This window comes from Protomyctophum parallelum (assembly GCF_964188405.1).
Source record: "Protomyctophum parallelum genome assembly, chromosome: 9".
NCBI classification, from domain to species: Eukaryota; Metazoa; Chordata; class Actinopteri; order Myctophiformes; family Myctophidae; genus Protomyctophum; species Protomyctophum parallelum.
In genome coordinates this window covers 8,348,798-8,372,888 of record NC_139706.1, presented here as the reverse complement: position 1 = coordinate 8,372,888, position 24,091 = coordinate 8,348,798, and the positions used below count along the sequence as shown (strand labels likewise).

The window sequence follows — 24,091 nt, the reverse complement described above, 5'->3', positions numbered from 1 at the left end:
GAGTAGGGCTTTCTGGGCCCAATTTATAGATGCCAATAAAGTGAACCTTTATGTAATAGTAAAGTGTATTGACAGCTGGCAGAATAAACCACAGCAAAACAGCTAAAAGATCAATATCAGGAGGCCAACTTGGGGTTTGTAATCTACATTTTGATCGCAGCTGCCTTCCAGCTGGTTTTTGAAGAAGATTTGCACAATAGGCAAAAAAGTTATAATACATAATGTACTTTTTAAAACTTCAAATTTGACTCTTTCTTGGCAGGCTGAAAGCATAGCAGACATAAGATAAATTTGACTTATTTTTTTCCCCCAGCAACTAAAATCGTTGCAAATAATTGTTTATTTATGCATTAAGTACACTACAGTAGTACGGGCACTATTGGTAGCCTGGAAACCAGATGGATCTGCCACAGGGAAAATGAGATTGGTCTGGCACTCCTCAGTCTGAATTACATTTCGCTCACCCCAAAGTTGTGGGTGACCAATCAGAAGCCACTATTCAAAGTGAGACTTTTTTGCTGTGATGTTGGAATCTATTTGTAACCGCCCCTTGGAAATAAGTCTTCCTTAAGTTATTGGGTCTATTTCCCACAGTTGTGGACAAAAGACTTGAGTACAGTCAATGAAATCTGCTCATCTTTGTAATTGTTTCTATCATGCTGTGAAAACATCATTATTACCCTGAAGAGTCAAATAATTCCAAGTTCTGTTTTTCAAGGCTCTCCTCCATCAATAAATCATCTCCTACTCGGTCAATTGAGTTCAACACTATATATCCCACTGAAATAAGAGTCTCTGACACCACCTAGTGGTCAAACACAGTAATGCTCATAAAGCTGAAGTAACAGATAATTCTCAACCGTTCTCAACTGTAAAACCAAAACTGTGATCTTTATTGCTATAATACAGTGTTGATTTCGTCGACTATACCTTTTTTCACTGATGGAAACTAAATGGAAACTAAATTAAAAACTAAGCTATGATGACTAAAACTAAGACTAAATATATTGGCAATCTCGTCAACAAATAAAAAAGTAGACCAAAATGTTAGGAAGGGACTAGTGGACAAAACACCCAGTAAAAGTCATTTTACACTTGGTTACATGCAGAAAATAACCTACAAGCTCACAACGCGCCACGCTGCGAGCTTGTATATCGGCAATTTTCAGCAAGTGTACAATCAGTCATTACGACGGCATCAAGGCCTGCCAAAATAAATCAACTGTAGATTTAGTCAACTAAAATCTTATGATATTTAGTCGACTAAAACACTAAAACATTCCAGGTGACTAAAATGTGACTAAAACTAAATGAAAACTATTCAAGAGACTATGACTAAAACTAAAATCAACACTGCTATAATCAGAGATCACAGGCTGAGTTAGAATGATCCCTATGAATAAAATAATAATGTAATAATATTACTCTACGATATTACAATTGTGGACAAATCCTTTCTCTTCACATTTCATTTGGAACTTACAAATAGTATTAATACTTATCTTTTGGCAATGGTAAATGTTTAACATGTCAACTAATATATTAAACTAGCTGCCCACCCACAAAACAAAGCCAAATTGTGTTCATTGGAGCACGCAGTCACAGCCAAGCTGGAGGTATTACATTCCCCATAGTGGTAGTTAGGAAGGAACTCCTAAGACCACCGGACACCCCCTCCTCAATTACGTCCTTTGATCTCACCGAATTGCCATCGCAGCATCAATCACATTTTGCTTATTCATTCTAAAATGCGTTGGAAAGGACAGATTGTTTCCCACAGGTGCAAAGGTTATCTGTGTTGGTGAGAGCCAGGCCGGAAGCAAACATGGGGTGCAGAGTAAGCACCGGGGACGTGCAGAGAGTGTTAGAGAGGCAGGGGCTGACATCCCGTAAGAGGGCACTTTTGGACAAAAATATCGAAAATAGCAGATCTACAAGCTCACAAAAAAAGCAATCACATCATCTGACTCTCAAACTGTTAAGCTTCAACATCTCAGAACTTTACACACTCCTAGACGTCTTGCAAAGGGCCTGTCAAAAACCTCCCAAATCTCATCTCACATGCCGTCTGACATCACCACATCAACGATGCAGGAGACAAGACAAGACAGCCTTGGATCAATATTTACTTTCCTTGCCGTTTTCCTGAACTCCATCCCAGATTCTACAAAACACAAACTTTGCCTTGAAACATTATGCATTTTGGGAATATATGTGATTCACATATTTTTAACACAAACACAGTAGCTTACTCTCTAGCAGTTCTGAGAACAAAAATATGTGCGCGGCTAAACGTCCGTTATAACGAACAGAAATAAATGCATTATCTGATGTTTGTAAATCAGAGTCACAATGACATTTTCACATTGTTCTACGTCGGTTTTAGTATCGATGCTGCGTGCTTCCAAGTCAAACAGAGGATTTGTACACTAGGGTAGCTACAGTTACATACTTTGCCCTCTCTCATGGACACACACACACACACACACACACACACACACACACATACTTTGCCCTCTCTCATGGACACACACACACACACACACACACACACACACACACACACACACATACTTTGCCCTCTCTCATGGACACACACACACACACACACACACACACACACACACATACTTTGCCCTCTCTCATGGACACACACACACACACACACACACACACACACACACACGGTTGTTAATGGTATGGTCACATACAATCTGGGTACCCATTGGCAAAACAAAGAAAAAAAAAGCACCTGTCTTGAGAGACTACGGTCACATATAATCCCCTATACAAAAAGATTGCTCAATGTTGACAGCCGGTCAGCAGGTGGATTCATGAATGTATGTATATAGACAATATTTTAGGCCAATAAAAAAAGAATATATATTCATAGCAAATGTCCCACTCCACATCCCCGGCTGCCGGACTTAAACATAATTATCTGGGCCACCAACCTTGGCTTTCTTGAGACCGTTGATCATGTTGCCTAGATCCTCCATGTCGACCACAGATCTGTTCTCATCCATGGCAGAAGATTCCTCGTCACTGCTGGATTCCAGATGTTCTTCCTCCTGCGGAGATAGGGAGATTTTCACATTTTTACCTATAACTGCACCGATCTGCATGGAACTTTGCATGCACACTCCCTAGAGAGGCCAAGGTAAAACCTTTGACTTGGATTTTTCACATCTGCCTTTTATAGCGCCACCAAGAGGCAGACTTTTGTAAAAGCTTTTTTTATATTACTCCTCCAGATTCTCTCCAAAACTCCTGCAAATCGGTACACAGTATCTCTATAGTCATGTGATCAAGACATCAAGTCCAATATTTCCAGGATTGGCCCGTTTTTAACAAAAAGTCACACTTTCCTACTAGGCTGAGGAATAAATTCCACCCTTTTCATATTGGTCTGTTATAGCGCCACCAACAGGTGGAGTTTTGCAAAACAGATTGCAAAAATCCAAATCATGAATTTGAACGTCCAATTGTCATTAATGGCGTAAGAAGAAATGGCACCCTTCTCACATCAGTCTATTATAGCGCCACCAGGAGGCCACAATAACCTGACCTGGAGACCTGTGCCGAGTCACAGAGTGTGCTCTGAGGAGCACTTTTTCTAGTTCTTCTTCTGCTTTACTAAGCCAAGACAGTGTAGAGCCAAGGACAGAGATAGGAGGACATGATTTCACACAAGCCTCCATCTGAAATACATCTAGTGACTTTGCGATTATATGATCAGCTACCAACCGGTGCTCCCCCAGAATGACTTGTCTAGTGGAATTAGATACAATTTAGGCATTTAGCAGACATTCTTAATCGCTGGGCGCTATAATAAATAACCCTGGGCGTTCGGAGTGTTAACATAGCGGTAAATTTAACAGGTCATTTATAACTCTTTAAATATCAGTTTGCGAGTGATCTATTAGCTATCTATAAAGACATAGTTGTAAATCCTTAACTTACCGGTACAAACATTTAAAGTAATTAAGAGAACAATAACTCATTGAATAACAGTTTGTAAATTATGTTATTAGCTAGTAGTTATAACATTGTTATTCTACAGTGTTAATATAAATCTTAACTATAATGTATTAAAACTACATATTATAGTATTTGCAATTTGTTACTGATGCATAAAAACTGTCTGAAGTGGGATTCGAACCCACGCCTCCAGGGGAGACTGCGACCTGAACGCAGCGCCTTAGACCGCTCGGCCATCCAGACATACAGAGCAGACACTCTTAATCCAAAGTGATTTACAGTAAGCAACCATTTTTACCATAAATACCACAAATAAATCTGTTTGATTGAAATATTTACAGTTTGCAGAATTACAGTACATTTCAAGCTCAAACTCAATACAAAGACTGTTAACTGTGAGTGGACGACCCAATTAAGCATTACACTTGTTTACAAGAGGGTCCACCATGTTCAATTCATCAAAACAATAAAGAAGCTGCGTTGGCCGGGAATCGAACCCGGGTCAACTGCTTGGAAGGCAGCTATGCTCACCACTATACCACCAACGCTGTGTGTAATCTCCTATTAATATGCAACAGCATTTCTTTTTATTTTATTTTATAATTCATAAGATGATGTCTGGCAACATATGTGATGTATACCCGTTTGTCTGTTGTCTTTAGTGGGGTTTTTTTTGTTTTTTTTTCATAAAAAATAATAAAGTTTAAAGCTATAGTGCAAGTGCTACGGGCAAGTGCTGCGGGCTAAGATGGAGTCTGAAGAGATGGGTTTTCAGATGGGTTTTCACCCCGGTGCTTGCCCGTTTTTCCTCCCGGGATTTTCACCAGTAACTTTGTAATATGCTATTGGCTGTTTGTATTCTTTTTGGAAAAATATAAAAAGATACTCCTGTGGAAAGGCTATATTATTTTACTTATATTGACCCTATAAACAATGTAGTATATGTAAGGTTTTGCCCACTCAAATGGTACCTTGTCAGATAATCCCCACATATCCTACAACAACTTCTGTGAACAGACTTCACTGTAGTAGCTTTTCATAAATTATATTTGTACTGTCTGCTCTGTCATGACAGTTTATAGTTAGAGAAATTCAAAGTCCAGCCGTCTGCTGTCCAGCCTCTCCCACCCCTCACTGGGGAAAATTATGGGAGGAAAACAGAAACTGGGTGAGTTGCCTTGTTACCTTCAGACTACGGTGGAAGATTGGGAGTGAGTGATACAACAGGGTTTCTTTCCCTCCATTACCTCAGAGCTGTCAGGTTGTGGATCTGCCTGCTCCTCCTCCGATGGCTCCTCCCGGCTGTTGTGCTTCTTGTTCTTACAGGGGCCACCATCGGTCTTACAGTTCCCACTGCAGCTGCCCTTCTGGTCACCTTTGGCCAGAGCCTGGAGGCGGCTCAGAAACCGCTCCTTCCACGCCAGGAAGTCTGCCTGGACGCTGCCATTGCGGCTCTTCACGACGTTACAGTCGCCCTCGGCTCTGGTCAGGATACGCGTGGCGCTCAGCATCCACAGCCACTTGTCCACGTTCGTACCCACCTGCGGAGGATAATAAGGACATGGGTTTAAAGACTTAAAACACTATTTCAGCCTGTTCATGGTTGTGTATATCCCACAGCTGGGGTGGGCAACTTTGATAATCGAGAGGGACACGATTAGTGCTGCACAATTACCAAAAGACTGAGATCTAGATGCAGACACCTATGTGATCTCATTTCTGAATTTGAGAAAGAATCGTGCAACACTAGTTGGCTGTCCAAATAATTTTGGTTACTAAATTCAAGCACTTTGATGTTGTTTGCCACAAGAGTTGGCTCCAGGTACCACATTTTGAATGTTCAGCAACTACAGACTAAAGACAAATATTTTTCTGGAAAAAATGAGAATCGTGTGAGAATTATGATCTCAATTCTTAGAGGAAAATAGATATTCACATTTGAGCAAGAATCATGCAGCAAATGCATAATTTAGTTTACTTATTTAAACTTTATGAACTTTAACTCTCCTTTCATTGTCAATGGGAAGTTAATGTTTGTGTAAGACGAAAATCTATTCTACACTAATGGCTGAATATAGCCCCTAATATAGCTGCAAGCAGTGATAAGACGGGACCAAGCAATAAGAAAAATCACACCCATGTGAACTGAGCAGTGCAGGCTGCTCAACAACACCACTGGCTGGCTGCAGTTATGGTTATAGTGCTCAGTGTGAATGGCCCTTTTAGGCTGCTCAACAGTGCCACTTTAGGTCACCCCAAACAGACCAGCTTATTGTGCGTATTGCATATAGTCTTTTTCTTATTGCTGCATTCCTTGGCCCCTCTTATCGCTGCTTGCAGCTATATTTTTTATACATTTCTTCACGTACAAGGTGACAGATGTGTTCCGCATGAGTCAAGGCACATGTAAACAAGTTCCATGGCTTTTGCCAAACGAGGCATGAGTTATGCCTGCAATTGCGACAGCGCCCTTCTTTGGCAAATTGGGGTAAGACGCGATTAAAGCACGATTTGGCATGACCCTCTACCATACTGAAAAGTTTCACCAACATGTGACTCTGCATGTATGTATTAAATACATTCAAGTCATTACTAAATAAATAGTTTACTAATAGCTTGTTCATAATCTATTTATAAGGCAAACTTATATAGCATTAACATACCGGTATATTTAACAGGTTCTTTATAACTCTTTAAATATCAGTTTGCGAGTGATCTATTAGCTATCTATAAGACAGAGTTGTAAATCCTTAACTTACCAACATTTACAGTAATTAAGGTAACAATAACTCATTGAATAACAGTTTGTAAATTATATTATTAACTAGTAGTTATAACATTGTATTAAAACTAAATATTATAGTATTATTATATATATATATATATAATATAATATATATATATTATTATATAGTATTACTATTTGCAATTTGTTACTGATGCATAAATACTGTCTGAAGTGGGATTCGAACCCACGCCTCCAGGGGAGACTGCGACCTGAACGCAGCGCCTTAGACCGCTCGGCCATCCAGACATACAGAGCTCTGTCTACCAGTTACAGCAGTTACACTGGCTTTGCTGCAATCCCTTCCCCCGCCTCTGTTCCACTGTCAGCATTACAAAAGGGATCCCCAACACCCTACCCCCAGAGACTGATTGATTAGAATAATATATAGATATAACTCTATTATCCCAGAAAATCAGGTTTAACCGTTTTTCAAACTGCTCAAAATGGCGGAAAGTCTAAGGGTGAAGCTACTAACTACTCATATAATTCAAAATGGTAGGAGATCTAAAGATCAGAGGTCAAACGAAAGTTCTCTGGCATGAGGAGACGCATATGTATATCAAAGTTTTATTGCTGACGGTCAGTTGTGGCAAAACAGGGACCCGCTGTCTGCCAGACTGCGTCTATATACCCACTCATCTAAAGGTAAAAGCTTCCCTGGCAGCGGTGGGATTTGAACCCACGCCTCCGAAGAGACTGGAGCCTTAATCCAGCGCCTTAGACCGCTCGGCCACGCTACCTTAATAATAGTTCATAGTTTATGGAGGGGGTTATTGTAAATTTGGAACTATTCCTCATTTACTCTCATTAGTAAATTAAACACATGCTATGTGTTTCCAGTTTAAACCTATTGCTGGGTCAACAAATACATTCAAGTCATCAATAAATAAAAAGTTTAATAATAGCTTGTTCATGATCTATTCATAAGGCATAGTTATATAGCATTAACGTAAATTTAATAGGTCATTAAATGTCTGCGAGTGATCTATTATAGCTATCTATAAGACAATAGTTGTAAATCCTTAACTTACAAACATTTATAGTTAAGTTAACAATAACTCATTGAATAAGTTTGTCAATTATGTTATTAACCAGTAGTTATAACATTGTTATTCTACATGGTTAATATAAATCTAAATATTATAGTGTTTGCTATTTGTTACTGATGCATAAATCCTGTCAGAAGTGGGATTCGAACCCACGCCTCCAGGGGAGACTGCGACCTGAACGCAGCGCCTTAGACCGCTCGGCCATCCTGACATACAGAGAGCTCTGTCTACCAGTTAGAGCAGATTCACAGTGGAATGCACTTTGAGCTGTGGTGACACCCAAGTCACTGTCTTTGGTGCAATCCCTTCCCCCTCCACTGTCAGCATTACAGAAGGGACCACCAACACCCTTCCCCCAGAGACTGATTGATTAGATAGATAGATACCTTTATTATCCCAGAAAATCAGGTTTAACCGTTTATCAAACTGCTCAAAATTGTGGAAAGTCTGAGAGTGGAGCTTACTGGTCAAAGTGACAGATGTGTTCCGCATGAGTCAGGGCACATGTGTAAACAAGTGCCATGGCTTTTTGGCCAAACGAGGCATGAGTTATGCCGGTTCAAACATTTCATTTTCAAACAATCGCGATAGCGCCCTTCTTTGACAAATTGGGGTAAGACTTGTTTCAGCGCTATTTGGCATGACCCTCTACCAGACTGAAAAGTTTCACCAACATGTGGCTTTGCATGTATGTATTAGGGGAGAAGAAGAATTGTCATATAAATGCAATTTTCATTGGCTCATAAAAACGTAATTTCTTCACTTAAAAAGAAATGTACTCCCAATTATTTGTCGATATTGGTCTAACCTATGTGTGTAGAAATTTTCGTGAATTTTGATCAAAGATCCGAGCAGGAGACAGATTTTAACTGTTTTTCATATAATTCAAAATGGTGGGAAATCCTAAAGGTCAGAGGTCAAATGAAAGTTATCCGGCATGAGGAGACGCATATGTGCATCAAAGTTTTATTGCTGATGGTCAGTTGTGGCAAAACAGGGACCCGCTGTCTGCCAAACAGCTTCTATACCAACTCATCTAAAGCTAAAAGCTTCCCTGGCAGCGGTGGGATTTGAACCCACGCCTCCGAAGAGACTGGAGCCTTAATCCAGCGCCTTAGACCGCTCGGCCACGCTACCTCAATGACATGTGAAGTACTTTATTGAAACACATGCTGAATACCAATCCTACTTTTCTAACATCCATACTGGAAGAGACAACCCAAAAGCCCTTTAGAAGTCAATAACAAATCATGATTTAAAGATTAGTAAAACTATTCCTCATTTACTCACTTACTTTCTAAACCTATTGCTGGATCAACAAATACATTCAAGTCATTCATAAATAAATAGTTTACTAATAGCTTGTTCATGATCTATTTATTTAAGGCATTTTTAACAGGTAATTTATAACTCATTAAATATCAGATTGTGAGTGATCTATTAGCCATCTATAATACATAGTTGTAAACATTTAAAGTAGTTAAGTTAAAAATAACTCATTGAATAACAGTTTGTAAATTATGTTATTAACTAGTAGTTATAACATAATTAACATTGATATTCTACAGTGCAGTGGTAATATAAATCTTAAATATAATGTATTCAAACTAAATATTATAGTATTTGCTATTTATGCATAAATCCTGTCTGAAGTGGGATTCGAACCCACGCCTCCAGGGGAGACTGCGACCTGAACGCAGCGCCTTAGACCGCTCGGCCATCCAGACATACAGAGCTTTGTCTACCAGTTAGAGCAGTTCCACAGTGGAATGCACTTTGAGCCGGTGAAATCTGAGTCACTGTCTTTGCTGCAATCCCTTCCCCCGCATCTGTTCCGCTGTCAGCATTACAAAGGGACCACGAACACCCTTCCCCCAGAGACTGATTAGATAGATATACCTTTAATATCCCGCGGGGGCAAAATCATCGTCCAGCCCCAGAGACGGCACAGCAGTTAAGTTACAACATTGATTGATAGAAAATTGTATTCAGTCAGGCACGGACTGGCCCAAAAAATTATAATAATATATATATATATATATATAAAAATATATAGAGATATATATATATATATATAGTCAGTTAAAGAAAGTATAAAAGGGAAAAACATGTACAGGCAGCCTCACAGGGCAAGGGAAATGTCTCTCTCACAACTGTGTGACTAGGGAAATCAAGTACTGTCTGGACTGAAAGGTGGGTTTACAACCGTCAGTAGAAAGTGGAAATGCTATCACATGAGCTGCTATTGCTCACTCCTTTCCGAGGCAGGAAAACAGGGGCAGAAAGAAAGGAGAGCCACATGAGACAAGATGAAGGTTGGATATTAACAGGGATTTTGCACAGCTGTCAGGATGGCCGAGCGGTCTAAGGCGCCAGACTCAAGGTGATAAGCCTTCCTGGTTAAGGGATTTCTGGTCTCCGAATGGAGGCGCGGGTTCGAATCCCGCTTCTGACACTACTTTTACATAGTGTGATGTGTTGAGCAGGGGAGTAGACTATGGTGGACTGGATACAGCAGAATAGTTAGGTATTTCACACAGACAAAGATAATAGGTATTTCTATTTCTATTTCTATTTCACACAGACAAAGATAATGTCACTAAGCTCAGTAAGCTGGTTTATTTGGCAGCCAACTAATAGAGCATTAATTCAGTATTAACCATATCAAGCCAGGTCTCATGGCAGACAGCACTAATATAAGAAACAAAAGTGAACGGAGCATACAGTCACACTGCGTGTCATATACAATACAGCATATAGTGGAAATGACGTCAGATCTTGTATACACAGCAAAACAAAAGGGAGCAGTGCACCACCCTGTGGCACCAACCGGCACTGCATACTGACTGTACAATAGGACCACCAAATCCAGTCTGTCGTGCTTCCAAAGCAAAGATAGCTAAATCGTGCACATCAGAAAAGGCAACAGAATAGCCACATTTTTCTACTCTATAGTTTTTTCTCTTCCATTAGTTCCACCAGGCCGAAGGCATGGGGAGAGAGTATTTTTGCACTCCGTCCGTCTGTGTGTCTGTGTGTGTGTCTGTCCGTCCGTTACCAGCTAATCTCCGGCACCGTTGGCCCGATCATGCCAAACTGTAGTGTGCACACACACTCCCTGGATGCCATCGACAAACCTCTGCTCCAAATATTCCACAACGGCCTGTTATAGCGCCACCATGAGGCCGATTTTGGCCAAACACATTTCTGTACATTACTCGTACACATTTTATCCATGCATCACACAATTCGGTATACACTATCTCCATAGTCATGTGATCTACACGGATCTACACCATTTCCCATATTCCATCCTGATTGGCTAAAAATCTCCAAATCTCGCATGATTGGTCCGTTTTGAACAAAATGCCACAAATTACAAACAGTGTGCAATTTCCGTGAAATTATACACGCACATTTCCACTAGGCAGAGGACGACATGCCAACTTTGTATGCGTACTCCCTAGAGGCCATGGAAAAACATTTCCCCTGCATTTTCCTTTCCGAGGCAGGAAAACAGGGGCAGAAAGAAAGGAGAGTCACATGGGACTAGATGAAGGTTGGATATTAACAGGGATTTTGCACAGCTGTCAGGATGGCCGAGCGGTCTAAGGCGCCAGACTCAAGGTGATAAACCTTCCTGGTTAAGGGATTTCTGGTCTCCGAATGGAGGCGCGGGTTCGAATCCCGCTTCTGACACTACTTTTACATAGGACCACCAAATCCAGTCTGTCGTGCTTCCAAAACAAAGACGGCTAAAGAAATCGTGCACATAAGAAATGGCAACAGAATAGGCATATTTTTCTACTCTATAGTTTTTTCTCTTCTCTTCCATTAGTTCCACCAGGCCGAAGGCATGGGGAGAGAGTATTTTTGCACTCCGTCAGTCCGTGTGTGTGTCTGTATCTGTGTGAGTGTCCGTTCGTCTGTTTACCAGCTAATCTCCGGACCGATCCATGCCAAACTGTAGTGTGCACACACACTCCCTGGATGCAATCGATGAACCTCTGCCCCAAATATTCCACAACGGCCTGTTATAGCGCCACCATGAGGCCGATTTTCGCCAAACACATTTCTGTACATTACTCGTACACATTTTATCCATGCATCACACAATACGGTATACACTATCTCCATAGTCATGTGATCAACACGGATCTGCACCATTTCCCATATTCCATCCTGATTGGCTAAGATTGGCTTCCAAAGCTCGCATGATTGATCCGTTTCGAACAAAATGCCACAAATTACAAACACAGTGTGCAATTTCCGTGAAATTATACACGCACATTTCCACTAGACCGAGGACGACATGCCACTTATTTTATTCCAAATCAGTCTCACGGTGGCGCTATAACAGGCCAATAAGGGCCTTTCTCGGCCCCACCCTTCTACCATTGTTTATATTGTGTTTAGTTTCTAAGATGGACGCAGCAGCAGAAGGGGGTGCGGTGGAGGTGAGCGGGTGGGGTCGACATATGCCCTTACTGGGCTGCATTCACAAATTCAAGACACCCGTCTTGCGTTTATCTTGTGTCTGTATTTAATGGCCACTCCAATGCATTTCCAATGGAAGCCCACATGGTTTGACCAAACAAGTCAGGTGTCAGACACAAGGCAAGTGTCTTGAATGCAGCCCAGTAAGGGCATATGTCGTGCTGCAATACAATACAATATAAACAATGAGAGAAGGCAGAGAAATGCCCTTATTCTTGTTTTGACCAATAACTGCATCGATCACCAGTGTACAACTTTGCATGCGTACTCCCTAGAGGCCATGGAAAAACATTTTCCCTGCATTTTCCACATCTATTGTTCACTCCGTTCTGAGGCAGGAAAACGGGCAGAAAGAAAGGAGAGCCACATGACACAAGATGAAGATATTAACAGGGATTTTGCACAGCTGTCAGGATGGCCGAGCGGTCTAAGGCGCCAGACTCAAGGTGATAAACCTTCCTGGTTAAGGGATTTCTGGTCTCCGAATGGAGGCGCGGGTTCGAATCCCGCTTCTGACACTACTTTTTCATAGGACCACCAAATCCAGTCTGTCGTGTTTCCAAAACAAATATGGCTAAATCGTGCACATCAGAAATGGCAACAGAATAGCCACATTTTAGCTATAGTTTTTTCTCTTCCATTAGTTGTCTCCACCAGGCCGAAGGCATGGGGAGAGAGTATTGTTGCACTCCGTCCGTGCGTCTGTGTGAGTGTGTGTGTGTGTCTGTCCGTTACCAGCTAATCTCCGGGGCCGTTGGCCCGATCCATGCCAAACTGTAGTGTGCACACACACTCCCTGGATGCCATCGACAAACCTCTGCCCCAAATATTCCACAACGGCCTGTTATAGCGCCACCATGAGGCCGATTTTGGCCAAACACATTTCTGTACATTACTCGTACAAATTGTATCCATGCATCACGCAATTCACTATACACTATCTCCATAGTCATGTGATCAACAAGGATCTGCACCATTTCCCATATTCCATCCTGATTGGCTAAGATTGTAGCGCGCCACCAAGTGGCGCGCTACGAGCTTGTAGGTCTGCTATTTTTGAAAAATCGAAGAACCACTGACATAGAAACATAGCTTTTTCAGAAAACTGTCAGGATGTAGAAGACATTTTTAGAATCTGATCTCAGGCCAAAATGGGTTAAGAAAACAGCTCTCACCGTATTATAGTGCCCGAGGTACACAGAGTCGCCAAGGCCAAACACTGCATATCTCAGGCCTTTCAGGTAGGTGTTCCCATATCTGAAGTCCGTGGAAGCCTCCTCCAGCCACTTACAGAACCACTCAGCGTTCTCTGTCGGCTGTCCATCAGTGTAGGTGGCCAGCAGAAACACACACACTGTCCTATTGGTGCACTGCAAAGAGATGGGATCAAAATTAGAGAGGTGCTCCGGATCCCCTTGATCCCCCACAGACACAGAAACAGTTTTGACATGGGTTTTAACTTTTAAGTTTAACCGATCGCAAGAAAAATAATCTGTGATCGGTCACAAAAAACCTTATCAGAGCATTTTTTCCATGAAAACATGTATTGTCTTTAGTAATTGCTGAACATTACTACATTTTAAATGTGGCACCTGCTGGAGCCAACTCTTTAAACAGACAACATCAAAGTGCTTGACTTAAACCTCTCTTAAAGTCTCTCAGCCAACAATTGCTACACGATTCTTGCTCACATTTAGAAATGAGTTTGCATAAGTGTCTGAATGTAGATCACAATCTTTTTTTCGATTAATCGTGCAGCACTACAGTACTTGGTTGGTAAAGTGAGTCACCTACCTCATCAGACAGTCTGTCATCTGGATCATAGTCTTTCATGTCAATCACATCAGCTGGTATGCCAAGACCCCTTACATCTTCCGACAGCTCTTTTGCAAAACCCTGTGTGACAAATCAAGGTTTAGAAGAATCAGGGGTTAGTGTTTTGAAAATACTAACACCCGTAAACATGCCATTTATTTAGGTGCTGTTGTGACAGTAAAACCCATAGCATTTATCCTACTGAATTCAACCCAGGTCTCCAATGCGTTATGGATCCCACATCAGCTCTAGGCAAATCCAGCTGTGATTGGCCAGTAGTCGCTGAGTTCTCGTTTTTGCAACCATGCCTAAATCTAACCCTAACCCTAAATCTAACCTCAGTAAAACTATGCCTAAACCTATTTGTAGATGGTTGTTTTTGATTTTGTTACATAACAAAAACTAAAAGGAGGAGCAACAGACTATTTAGACCAAAATACTTTTGGGCGAACGCAACCGTCGTTCTAACTGCAAATCATAGAATGTGTGTTCACTGTATCACAATACAATATCTCTGAAAAGGCATATCGTGGAGACATTGTATCGTGGAGACATTGTATCGTGGAGACAATATTTATCACATCGCCCTCCCCTAGTTGCCTTTATTCTATATACACAGCCATAGAACAATCAATGCATTTCTGGGGGAAGAGATCCATCTTGGCGGCATTCCAATCTGTAGAATGACTCCAAGCAATAATGAATTAATCACTGTGACTTGGTGTCAGCAGCTCTTGTTATCTATGATATGCATTTGAGAAAGTATTGAATTTAGTCAAATGTCTTGGCTTGCCACGAGATTCTCACGCCAACATGGGCCTTCATCAGGGTCAACTGATGACCAGTTGACCCTGATGAAGGCCCATGCTGGCCGAAACGCGTTGGTCAATTTTTTAATCTTCATGAAATAAAGGAATTTTCTACCTCAACTCCACAGAGCTACTTTGGACCCTCTTTAAAGTTCGCCACCTTCTTACCTCCTTCCACATAGAACTTTTAAAGTACTCGTGTGCTGTATTATTTGAAACCCTCTCTTTTTTTTACGCGAAGAGCTTCTTTCAACAAGCACATCAATTAACTGACAGGTGCATTGCGGTTGGTGCAGGGTGATTGTAATCATACCTGTAAATGTGTGTCCCATTATACATAATGTGCTCACGAAAGGACATATGTTGTTCAGAGGAGTTGTGGGTATACGTAATGCTCGCCTTAAAACACGCTCACCCTCTTTTTTCTTTTCGCCGACCTCACACCGACCGCTCGGTGGGGCGATTCTTGTATTGTTTTACTGAGAATAAGGTTAGAAATACGTTTAAGTTTAAGGCATAGTTTTACTGGGGTTAAGTTTAGGAATATGGTTAGGTTGAACCGTTTAAGCATAGTTTACTTGCTGGAATACCAGGCTGAGCAGTTCTGCCGGCTGTATATATATATATATATATATACAGTACGCCCGTCTCCCGAGGCAACTGTGTTTTGAGGCGTCAGCTACATAGAATGTTTGTCTCATATAAAAGTGGAGTCGCAGCAATTCATTATTGGGTGAGTATGAGGGGTGCAATACGTTGATCAGACTAGTCATTGGTCCGACAAATGACAACCCACCTCATCTCCTAACCTAACCATAACCGCAAGCACAGGAGCTGACGCTAGACATGCGGACGCATGTCGGACTAATGCCCTGTCTAGTCCGACATGCGGATGGACGCATGTCGGACTAATGCCCTGTTACATGCGGTCCCCGAGTATGAGCTCTACAAATTATTGCCGCTGAGATGGATCCCTACACAAAAATGTCTATGGCTGTGTATCTGTTATACATAGAAGCTTGCATATGTTTTCAGAGAACAATATAATATCCATACCTTTGCTGTCCCAGTTTGTGAGCCATAGAATATTTTAACGCCCAAAACGTGAACCACAATCTCCTTCTCAGGATGAACGTTCTTCTTCACAGCTTCATAAAACCACCATGGTCCAACTTGATTGGAGAAGCTCTTTAAAAAAAGAAAATATGCATGCACACACAATCAAATCAAAGTCAATCTTTATTTTTATTTTTTTATCCCACGATTTTGTAACCCATTTTTCACCCCTGTGTCAATCATCTAATGTGATCCTGGGCTCTACACACCCTCCACCAACCTAGTCCCAAATCCCCATATATGGGGGACAAGGGGAGAGCAACGGACTTGAACTCATGCTTCCTTCATGCCTGAGTGTCCAAGTTGCTCCTTTACACCTGACAGGGGGGAGTTTCCCTGGTTGGACATAGCACGTGGAAGGAACACGCTATTCCAACCAGTTTCTTTCCCCTCCATTAGGCGCCCAGGCTGGCCAGGGGGAAGCAGTTTAGTGACCAGGATTACTGCATGTTTTTTGCGAGGGTACCTACCCTATAGGGGACACGGGGAGAACATGCAAACTCCACACAGAAAGGCCCTTTCGCCAACCCCGCCTTCGGGTATGGGCACTGATGACGCGGAGGAGGAAACACCCCACCAGCACACACAGTGTCCCGAGCTGGAATCAAACCCAGGACCTTCTAGCTGTGAGGCGACAGCACTACCAACTGTGCCACCGTGCCCCCCCAGTCAAAGTCAATCTTGAAAGACAAATTATGCAGAATTTAAAGCTTTTGATAGATAGATAGATAGATAGATAGATAGATAGATAGATAGATGCAGCGGTGGCTGGATGGGAACCGCAATTAAGTTTGCCAGTTCAAACCCGGGCTCCCCCAGAGTTAGTGCCGAAGTGTCCTTGAGCAAGACACTGAACCCCAAATTGTATGAATGTGTGTGTGAATGGGTGAATTGATGCACAATCTAAGCGACTTGGATAAAGAAGCTATATAAATGCACCATTTACCATTTATAGATGAAGCCCAAGAAACCACTTCTCTTAAACACATGGTGACTGAATAACAGTTGATAGAATGCAATTTATTTAGTTACCTTTTTCAAAACCATCTTCAAAGAGAACCATATTCCAAAGGCGACAGCCGCGGCTGAATACAAGTACAGCCTGTTGTGCCACAACGACATGAAATAAGTCGCCTCCGGAATGTTGCCGACATCCTTTGAGGCTGTTGGGAAAACATTTTTTTTTTCTCGTAAAGCAACAACTCAGTAACGTTTATTTTTGTCTTATTTTTCCTATAACTCGTGAAATGTGAATGATGTGCTTGTAATTGCACAGGACAGTATCCAATAGCGTTCAAAGTTCAAACTGGATTTTTACATTCTATGCATCATCATCACATATCCTGTATCCTGAAGGCACCTTCGCTGCAGCGGTGCTGCCTGTGAGGTTTTGATATTAAAGTTAGCTTCAACACTCACCTTTGGTGTCCAAGGAGCTGCAATAAGTACAACCTAGCAAAGGGAACAAGAAGAATCCTTTCAACATTATAATAAGCCTTTAAACTTGGCTATATTAAATTGCCACGCAATACAGTGTTGAACTGAGATGGATACAATGTATCCAATCCAAAATATTCTTTTTTTTCTTCTTCCTCTTCTTTTTGGCGGCGTTTGTTGGTGGTTGGCTAACATATACTTGTGCAGTAGCGCCACCTACTTGTTTCTTCATTTAACGTGCCTCATGGTCACCATGGTCACCCATAATAACTATAGCTAAAATACATACCGGTAACTAAAATCTTGACTATCAAATTGGTTACTCTGAGTCTAAAACATACAGCAGTTGCTGCTGTATGAAGCCATCCATCATTGTTATTGTTATTTGCACTGTGGGCATGTTGGAAATGATTCTATTATATATTCTAAAATATATGAATATATATCTTTTTAATCTATAATTTGTTTTGTTTGCCGAAAGTGTATTCATGTGAATATGTCCCCTCCATCTGATGAAGACCAATAAACCGCCGGGCGGCACCCCCGTATCATACCTCCCTGTTTCTGCCCGGACACTCATAGAAAGCGCACCACCAACCAACGCTGCTGACAGCTCTGTCGCACACGTCTCATCTCTGACATAAACAACAGCATTCTCTTCTATTTTCCAAGTATATTTTAGTACTATACGGCGTCACAAACTTAAACATGTCTATATTTACACCCACTAACCAAATACGGCTAACAAATGTGGCGGTAGTGCGGATGAAGAGAGGAGGGAAACGATTTGAAATAGCCTGCTACAAAAATAAAGTGATGAACTGGAGAGCTGGCGCGTGAGTAACATTAAAGGCTATAGCTATATGCTATTCCTATTTTGCTAATAACGGTATCATATATGAACATGTTTTATAAAACATGCCCCGTAGTGTGTGTGTGTGTGTGTGTGTGTGTGTGTGTGTGTGTGTGTGTGTGTGTGTGTGTGTGTGTGTGTGTGTGTGTGTGTGTGTGTGTGTGTGTGTGTGCGCGCGTGCGCGTGCGTGTGTGTGCGCATTATGTCCGTACACGCACGCAGACAGACAGATGTGGCGCATTTATAGTAGGATGCTATGTGACTGGTGTATGTCTGTGTACTATTATAGTTTAATAGTGTTGCAGTCATGTTCTACTATCATTGCATCATGCATGACGACATCATATATCTGCAAATCTTGTATCACAGGGAAAAGGACATAGATGAGGTTTTGCAGACAAGCTCTGTGTTCGTGAACGTGTCCAAGGGTCAAGTGGCTAAGAAAGATGACTTGTCCAAAGCCTTTGGAACAGATGACCTGACAGAAATCTGTAAACAGGTAACATCACCACACACCATGAGTATTCGTCTGGCTTGAAAAAGAATAAAAATTTATCTTTAAAAAAAAAAGAAACTAACAATCACAACTCCTCACACTGATGAAGGCTGGATAGCCGAAACGTCTGTCTTGATCTGCTATGTAGAAAATAAAATAATTAAAATTGACTCTTGAGTCCAGTGGCGGATCTACTAAAGGCAAGAGCAGGCAGTCGCCTCCCATGGCTACGTTTCTGCCTCCCCTCGAGAACCGTTTATTTAAAATGATATGTCGCCTATAGAGCGTCGCAGTCCCTCCCCCTTTCAGAAGGACGAGTGGCCCAGGAAATGAAATGCAATGCATTTCTCCCATAGGATTTTCTTTAAGTATTTATTTAAAGACGGTTACGCCGCGGACAAAGCCAACTCGGCGCAAATCATGACAATGAACACAATATTTTGGGCCGATCAAATCATTAGAAAGAAGAAAATAAAGGCAGGAGACAACACTATTTGTTTTGTTTTTCTTCTTATAAATTATTTGATCTGCCCAAAACATTGTGTTCATTGTCATGATTTGTCACGATCCGAGTTGGCTTTGTCCGCGGCGTAACCGTCTTTAAATAAATACTTAAAGAAATTCCTATGGGAGAAATGCATTGCATTTCATTTCCTGGGCCACTCGTCGTTCTGAAAGGGGGAGGGACTGCGACGCTCTATAGCCGCTACTCAAGGCGGACAGACCGTGTAGCAGACAGAAGAATACACATCTATTCTCGGTGTCCTGCGTCGCAGCGTGTCTGAAGGGGTTTGAGTCTTTTCACACTGGTGTGAAATGTCCCCCAGCCCATTCAGTGATGACATATAAACACCACACACACGACCCGAGTCCCCGACCTCATTCTTCATTTGATTGTTGAGAGAGCAGAGCAGAGACACAGCAATAGCACCGGAGAAAGAAAAAAGTTTGCAAACTTAACCTGTGCGGTAGGGTATAGGCTACACCACGGCACTGCTTACATCGGCTGACCGGCATCACCACCACCACCCGCGCTGGGGAAGAACCAGAGTTTGGTTGCCTGTCTGTCTCTACAGAGACAATCGGGTTTCTATCAGCTATGGAGGCAATACCAACAACACAGCTAACAAAATTCCTAGCTACTGAAATCAAATTACGCGCATAACAAGCAGCTGCGGTATCTTGGCTTCAATATAGCATAATATCTTTTAAACAAGACTGTTTTGACGCTTTTTCCCTTTTTCTGGGCCTGCCTACCTCATATTGGCTATGCCTTACTCAAAGAATTCCTGGCTCCGCGCCTGCTCTTGACTCCACTTTGTGCGACCCATCACCTCCGTTCTTCATGATGTTATTTTGAGTGCTGGATAACGCACCAGAAGTCAGAGTGCGGTGGTCACCAGAAAAGTATTTTACTCACTACTACACACTTAGTGAAAATGTTTTCTGTAAATGTTTTGTTTTCTGCTTGGTTTGTCATGTTCTCAGATCCTGGCTAAAGGAGAGCTGCAGGTGTCGGACAAGGAGAGGCAGAGTCAGTTGGAGACGAGCTATCGGGACATCGCAACGATCGTGGCAGAGAAGTGCGTCAACCCAGAGACCAAGAGGCCGTACACGGTCAACCTCATTGAGCGTGCAATGAAGGACATTCACTATTCTGTCAAACCCAACCAGGGCTCCAAGCAGCAGGTGAGGAAATACTTTATATTATGCTTTGTGTTTACTATTATTAATACAGTTTATTGAATAATTTACACAATGGAATCACGCAACTATGTTCACCACTGTTTCCAACACCCACAAAGTCAATTGTACTTATTACTGCAGCCAACGTTCTCTATGCCTTGGGACCAAATTATGCTGTGTTACAGTTACTATATAATGTAATCTTGTCCATTTTGGAGGAAAGAAATATAGAAAACTTCACCAGGACATCAATCAGTGTCATATGGACTCCTTCAGCTGTGACCCCACAAAAAGAATCATATTTGAACTGGGGGGACCCCCAAAATAATCATATTCGAACTGGGGTACCCCCAAAATAATCATATTTGAACTGGGGGGACCCCCAACATAATCATATTCGAACTGGGGTACCCCCAAAATAATCATATTCGAACTGGGGTACCCCCAAAATAATCATATTTGAACTGGGGTACCCTCAAAATAATCATATTTGAACTGGGGATCTCCCCCCCCCCCCACCCTGACAAGCACTTGGAATTGTAGGAGTTGAGGCATTACACTTAGTTTGACTCTGTTCCACAGCGGTGCGAGGCGTTGAGCTTGTAGATCGGCTATTTTCCTCATTTTTGCCTCATTGTTTACAATTTGGGCAACTTTGACCTGTTTTTGAGTGGTGCAACGACTCCAAGGAACAGCAATGTCCGTGTTGTTCACCTATGTATGTGACGTTCACCTATGTATGTGACGTTCACCTATGTATGTGACGTTCACCTATGTATGAGCACGAGTATGACTATTAGTACCAGTAGGGGCGCTGTTGTGCCAAACAGAGAGAGAGATAGTGCTGTACTGTTGCCTGCTAATGAGAGAGAGGGGGGCGAGGGGAGTTGCACCACACGTGTGTGATTTTTTTATAGTATAGTTTGTCGATTACGTTTGATACAGTATCAGTAATGTTCTTTATTCTTTCTTTTTTTTTGTAGGTATTAAATTGTCAATTTACTGTCATCTGGAGGGGAGGGACATGTCCCGAGACCCACAGGTTGAGAACCAAACAACCATGCGATTAATAAATAAATCCTTTTCTGCAGGCTCTGGAGGTGATCAGGCAGCTGAAGGAGTCCATGCAGATCCAGAGGGCTCACATGCGGCTGCGTCTCACTCTGCCAGCCAAGGAGGGCAAAAGGGTCAAAGAGAAGCTGAAACCACTGCTCAAGGTGGTGGAGAGCGAGGACTTTGATGACCAGCTGGAAATGGTAGGGCCATAATACTGTATGATAACACTTTAAAAGTGGGAAAGCATCCGTTTCATTTAAAGTGCTCTCACAACATGTTTTATAAAGCGTGTGTGTGTTTGTGTGTGTGTGTGTGTGTGTGTGTGTGTGTGTGTGTGTGTGAGTGTGTGTGACTGCCCATTGCCCAACGTCCATCCACATGGCAATTTAAATATAGGAATGCAATCAATTAATGGGTTTTAAATAGTTGTGTACAGTATGTTGAGAGATAGTAAGGGTGCGTTCACACGGGCAGATGCAAAGACACAGTCTACTATTCATTGTCAATGGAAGCCAGTGACGTGAAACTACGAAGCAAATTCGACATTTGTAGCTGCTGCAAAAGATGAAAATTGAAAAGGTACATATTGAAGCTGAGCCTGGTTCAACTTCCAGATGCAAAGCTACAGCTTTGCGGCGTCTTCTTCTGGTCCGTTTCAATTGTTTCCCATGCATATACATAATGGCTAGGTCCAAAAGTGCTCACAGTTGAGACTCCATGCTGGATTGTTGTTCTCTCCCGCCGGCCGTCGCACCTCCGACACACATCACTACGGACACGCGCTTGATGGCGCCGTGCGAGCGACAGATATACAAAGCGACAAATATGCTGTGATCTTTGCATCTGCCTCGTGTGAACGCAACACAACACAACAACAGTATTTTACCCTCTCATCCATTGAGGCTTGTCCAACCATTTATTCTTGCCGTCCGTCCATCTTACCAGGTGTGTCTAGTGGACCCCGGCTGCTACAGGGAGATCGACGAGCTGATCCGATGTGAGACCAAAGGCAGAGGCTCCGTGGAGGTGCTCAGTCTGAAGGACGTGGAGGAGGGAGACGAGAAACTGGAGTAACTAACCACCTCCCCCAAATAGGGTTGGGACCCGGAACCCATTCCATCGTATTTGGAACCATTTCTGGAAGCGTTTTTTTTAATCAGAGCTGGTAATCAAAGCTGGTATGTGGACTTGATGTCTGCTTAGCTATTACAATTACTATACCAGTGGTTGTCAAACGTTTTAATTTCACTCTGAGGGGGCAGAAATGGAACCAAATGGACACGTATGGGTCCATTTGGTTCCATTTGTACTCTCTCAGAGGGTCCATTTGGAACCCCCTATAGGAATCGTTAAAGGTTCCCAACCCTACTCCTTCCCCAGCCCAGAGTCACTGAGAGAGTTAACCCATTCTGAACGGGCACCCATTTTGGTGTCAGCATCATGTTATGCTTTAGCTATTTAAAAATAGCAGATCTACAAGCTCATATCGCGCCACCGAGTGGCGCGATACGAGCTTGTAGGTCTGCTATTTTTTGAAAAATCGAAGAACGACTGACATTTTTAGAATCTGATCTCAGGTCAGAATGGGTTCATCAGACCAGTGTGTGTCCGGCGGAAACCTCTTATGAATCTGATCTCAGGTCAGAATGGGTTAAAGGTTCCCAACCCTACTCCTTCCCCAGCCCAGAGTCACTGAGAGAGTTAAAACTTCAATAGACTTCAATTTTAGAGGGGAAAAAATCATATACTATTCAATAATGTATTGCCAAAACCTACTTAACAATTGATTTGGAATTTGTTTTCAATATGCTGCTCGCACACTAACTAGAAAACTTATTATTGTGTTTTATGAAGCACGCTCGCTTCATGATCATAAGATCATAGAGTGTCATAACTCTCTTTCAACGGATTTGCCACAATCTAGAACCACCACATAATCGCCTTTTCCTTTTCCCCCAAACCCTGGCCATGTCTCTAGTCTACACTAAGGCCCACCACACTGCAGAGTTCAAAGGTGACCATGTCTCTAGTCTCTACTAGTCTAAGGCCCACCACACTGCAGAGTTCAAAGGTGACCATGTCTCTACTAGTCTAAGGCCCAACACACTGGAGTTCAAAGGTGTTATTCGGGTGGATTGCATTTGTGTGCCTGCATCCTGCCTTTTTTTCCCTTTTCTTTTTGAAAGGTCTACTTGTTGCAATGATTCATAAATTGCTTTATTTTATTTTTTGCTAATTGTAATTATTCTATAAAGTCCATAAGCGTATTGTATTAAAGAAAGTATATATAAATAAAAGGTCAAACAGTATTTGGGTTGAATTGAACTGAAATGATTGTGGCTTCTGTACATAATATGCCACGTCGGTCCATAACACTGAGGAATGGATTCACATAGTCCACTCATTTTAAGAGCATGACCTTCCAGGACAACAACATGATCAGTTGAAAGTAACAATCTTTATGACCTAGTACGGTAGAACAGTAACAATCTTTATGACCTAGTACGG

At 42.1% G+C, this 24,091-nt stretch overlaps 2 protein-coding genes across 4 annotated transcripts in view; one reads left to right on the top strand and one right to left on the bottom strand.

The window, feature by feature from the left end:
* The window catches only part of tyw1 (tRNA-yW synthesizing protein 1 homolog), a 94,204-nt gene extending 76,608 nt beyond the window's left edge, over positions 1-17,596 (bottom strand). The window contains exons 1-7 of the mRNA XM_083773075.1: positions 17,475-17,596; positions 17,088-17,218; positions 15,996-16,127; positions 14,110-14,211; positions 13,491-13,685; positions 5,229-5,522; positions 2,955-3,071 (exon numbers count right to left, since the gene is read on the bottom strand). Of these exons, the coding sequence (XP_083629201.1) occupies positions 2,955-3,071; positions 5,229-5,522; positions 13,491-13,685; positions 14,110-14,211; positions 15,996-16,127; positions 17,088-17,218; positions 17,475-17,541 (1,038 nt within the window). The 5' untranslated portion in view covers positions 17,542-17,596. The remainder of the gene's footprint in view (positions 1-2,954; positions 3,072-5,228; positions 5,523-13,490; positions 13,686-14,109; positions 14,212-15,995; positions 16,128-17,087; positions 17,219-17,474) is intronic.
* A 493-nt stretch (positions 17,597-18,089) lies between these two features.
* LOC310864657 (ribosome maturation protein SBDS) lies at positions 18,090-23,892 on the top strand. 3 transcript variants are annotated; one of them, XM_083773358.1, is made up of 7 exons: positions 18,090-18,328; positions 18,715-18,844; positions 20,330-20,530; positions 21,619-21,783; positions 22,529-22,938; positions 23,241-23,597; positions 23,703-23,892. In XM_083773358.1, the coding sequence occupies exons 1-5, from the start codon at positions 18,201-18,203 to the stop codon at positions 22,655-22,657; spliced, it is 753 nt and encodes a 250-aa protein (XP_083629484.1). In that variant the 5' UTR covers positions 18,090-18,200; the 3' UTR covers positions 22,658-22,938; positions 23,241-23,597; positions 23,703-23,892. The 3 variants fall into 3 exon arrangements, with proteins under 3 accessions (XP_083629484.1, XP_083629483.1, XP_083629482.1); XM_083773357.1 differs by having other exon boundaries at positions 23,655-23,892; XM_083773356.1 differs by having other exon boundaries at positions 23,241-23,892.
* The last annotated feature ends 199 nt before the right edge of the window (positions 23,893-24,091 follow it).

Bases quoted from the DNA above. Each gene is read 5' to 3' on its own strand.
- LOC310864657 (XM_083773358.1), top strand. From the start codon at position 18,201: ATGTCTATATTTACACCCACTAACCAAATACGGCTAACAAATGTGGCG. The intron at 20,531-21,618 runs GTGAGGAAATAC...CCTTTTCTGCAG, and splicing joins ACCAGGGCTCCAAGCAGCAG to GCTCTGGAGGTGATCAGGCA. The intron at 21,784-22,528 runs GTAGGGCCATAA...CCATCTTACCAG, and splicing joins TTGATGACCAGCTGGAAATG to GTGTGTCTAGTGGACCCCGG.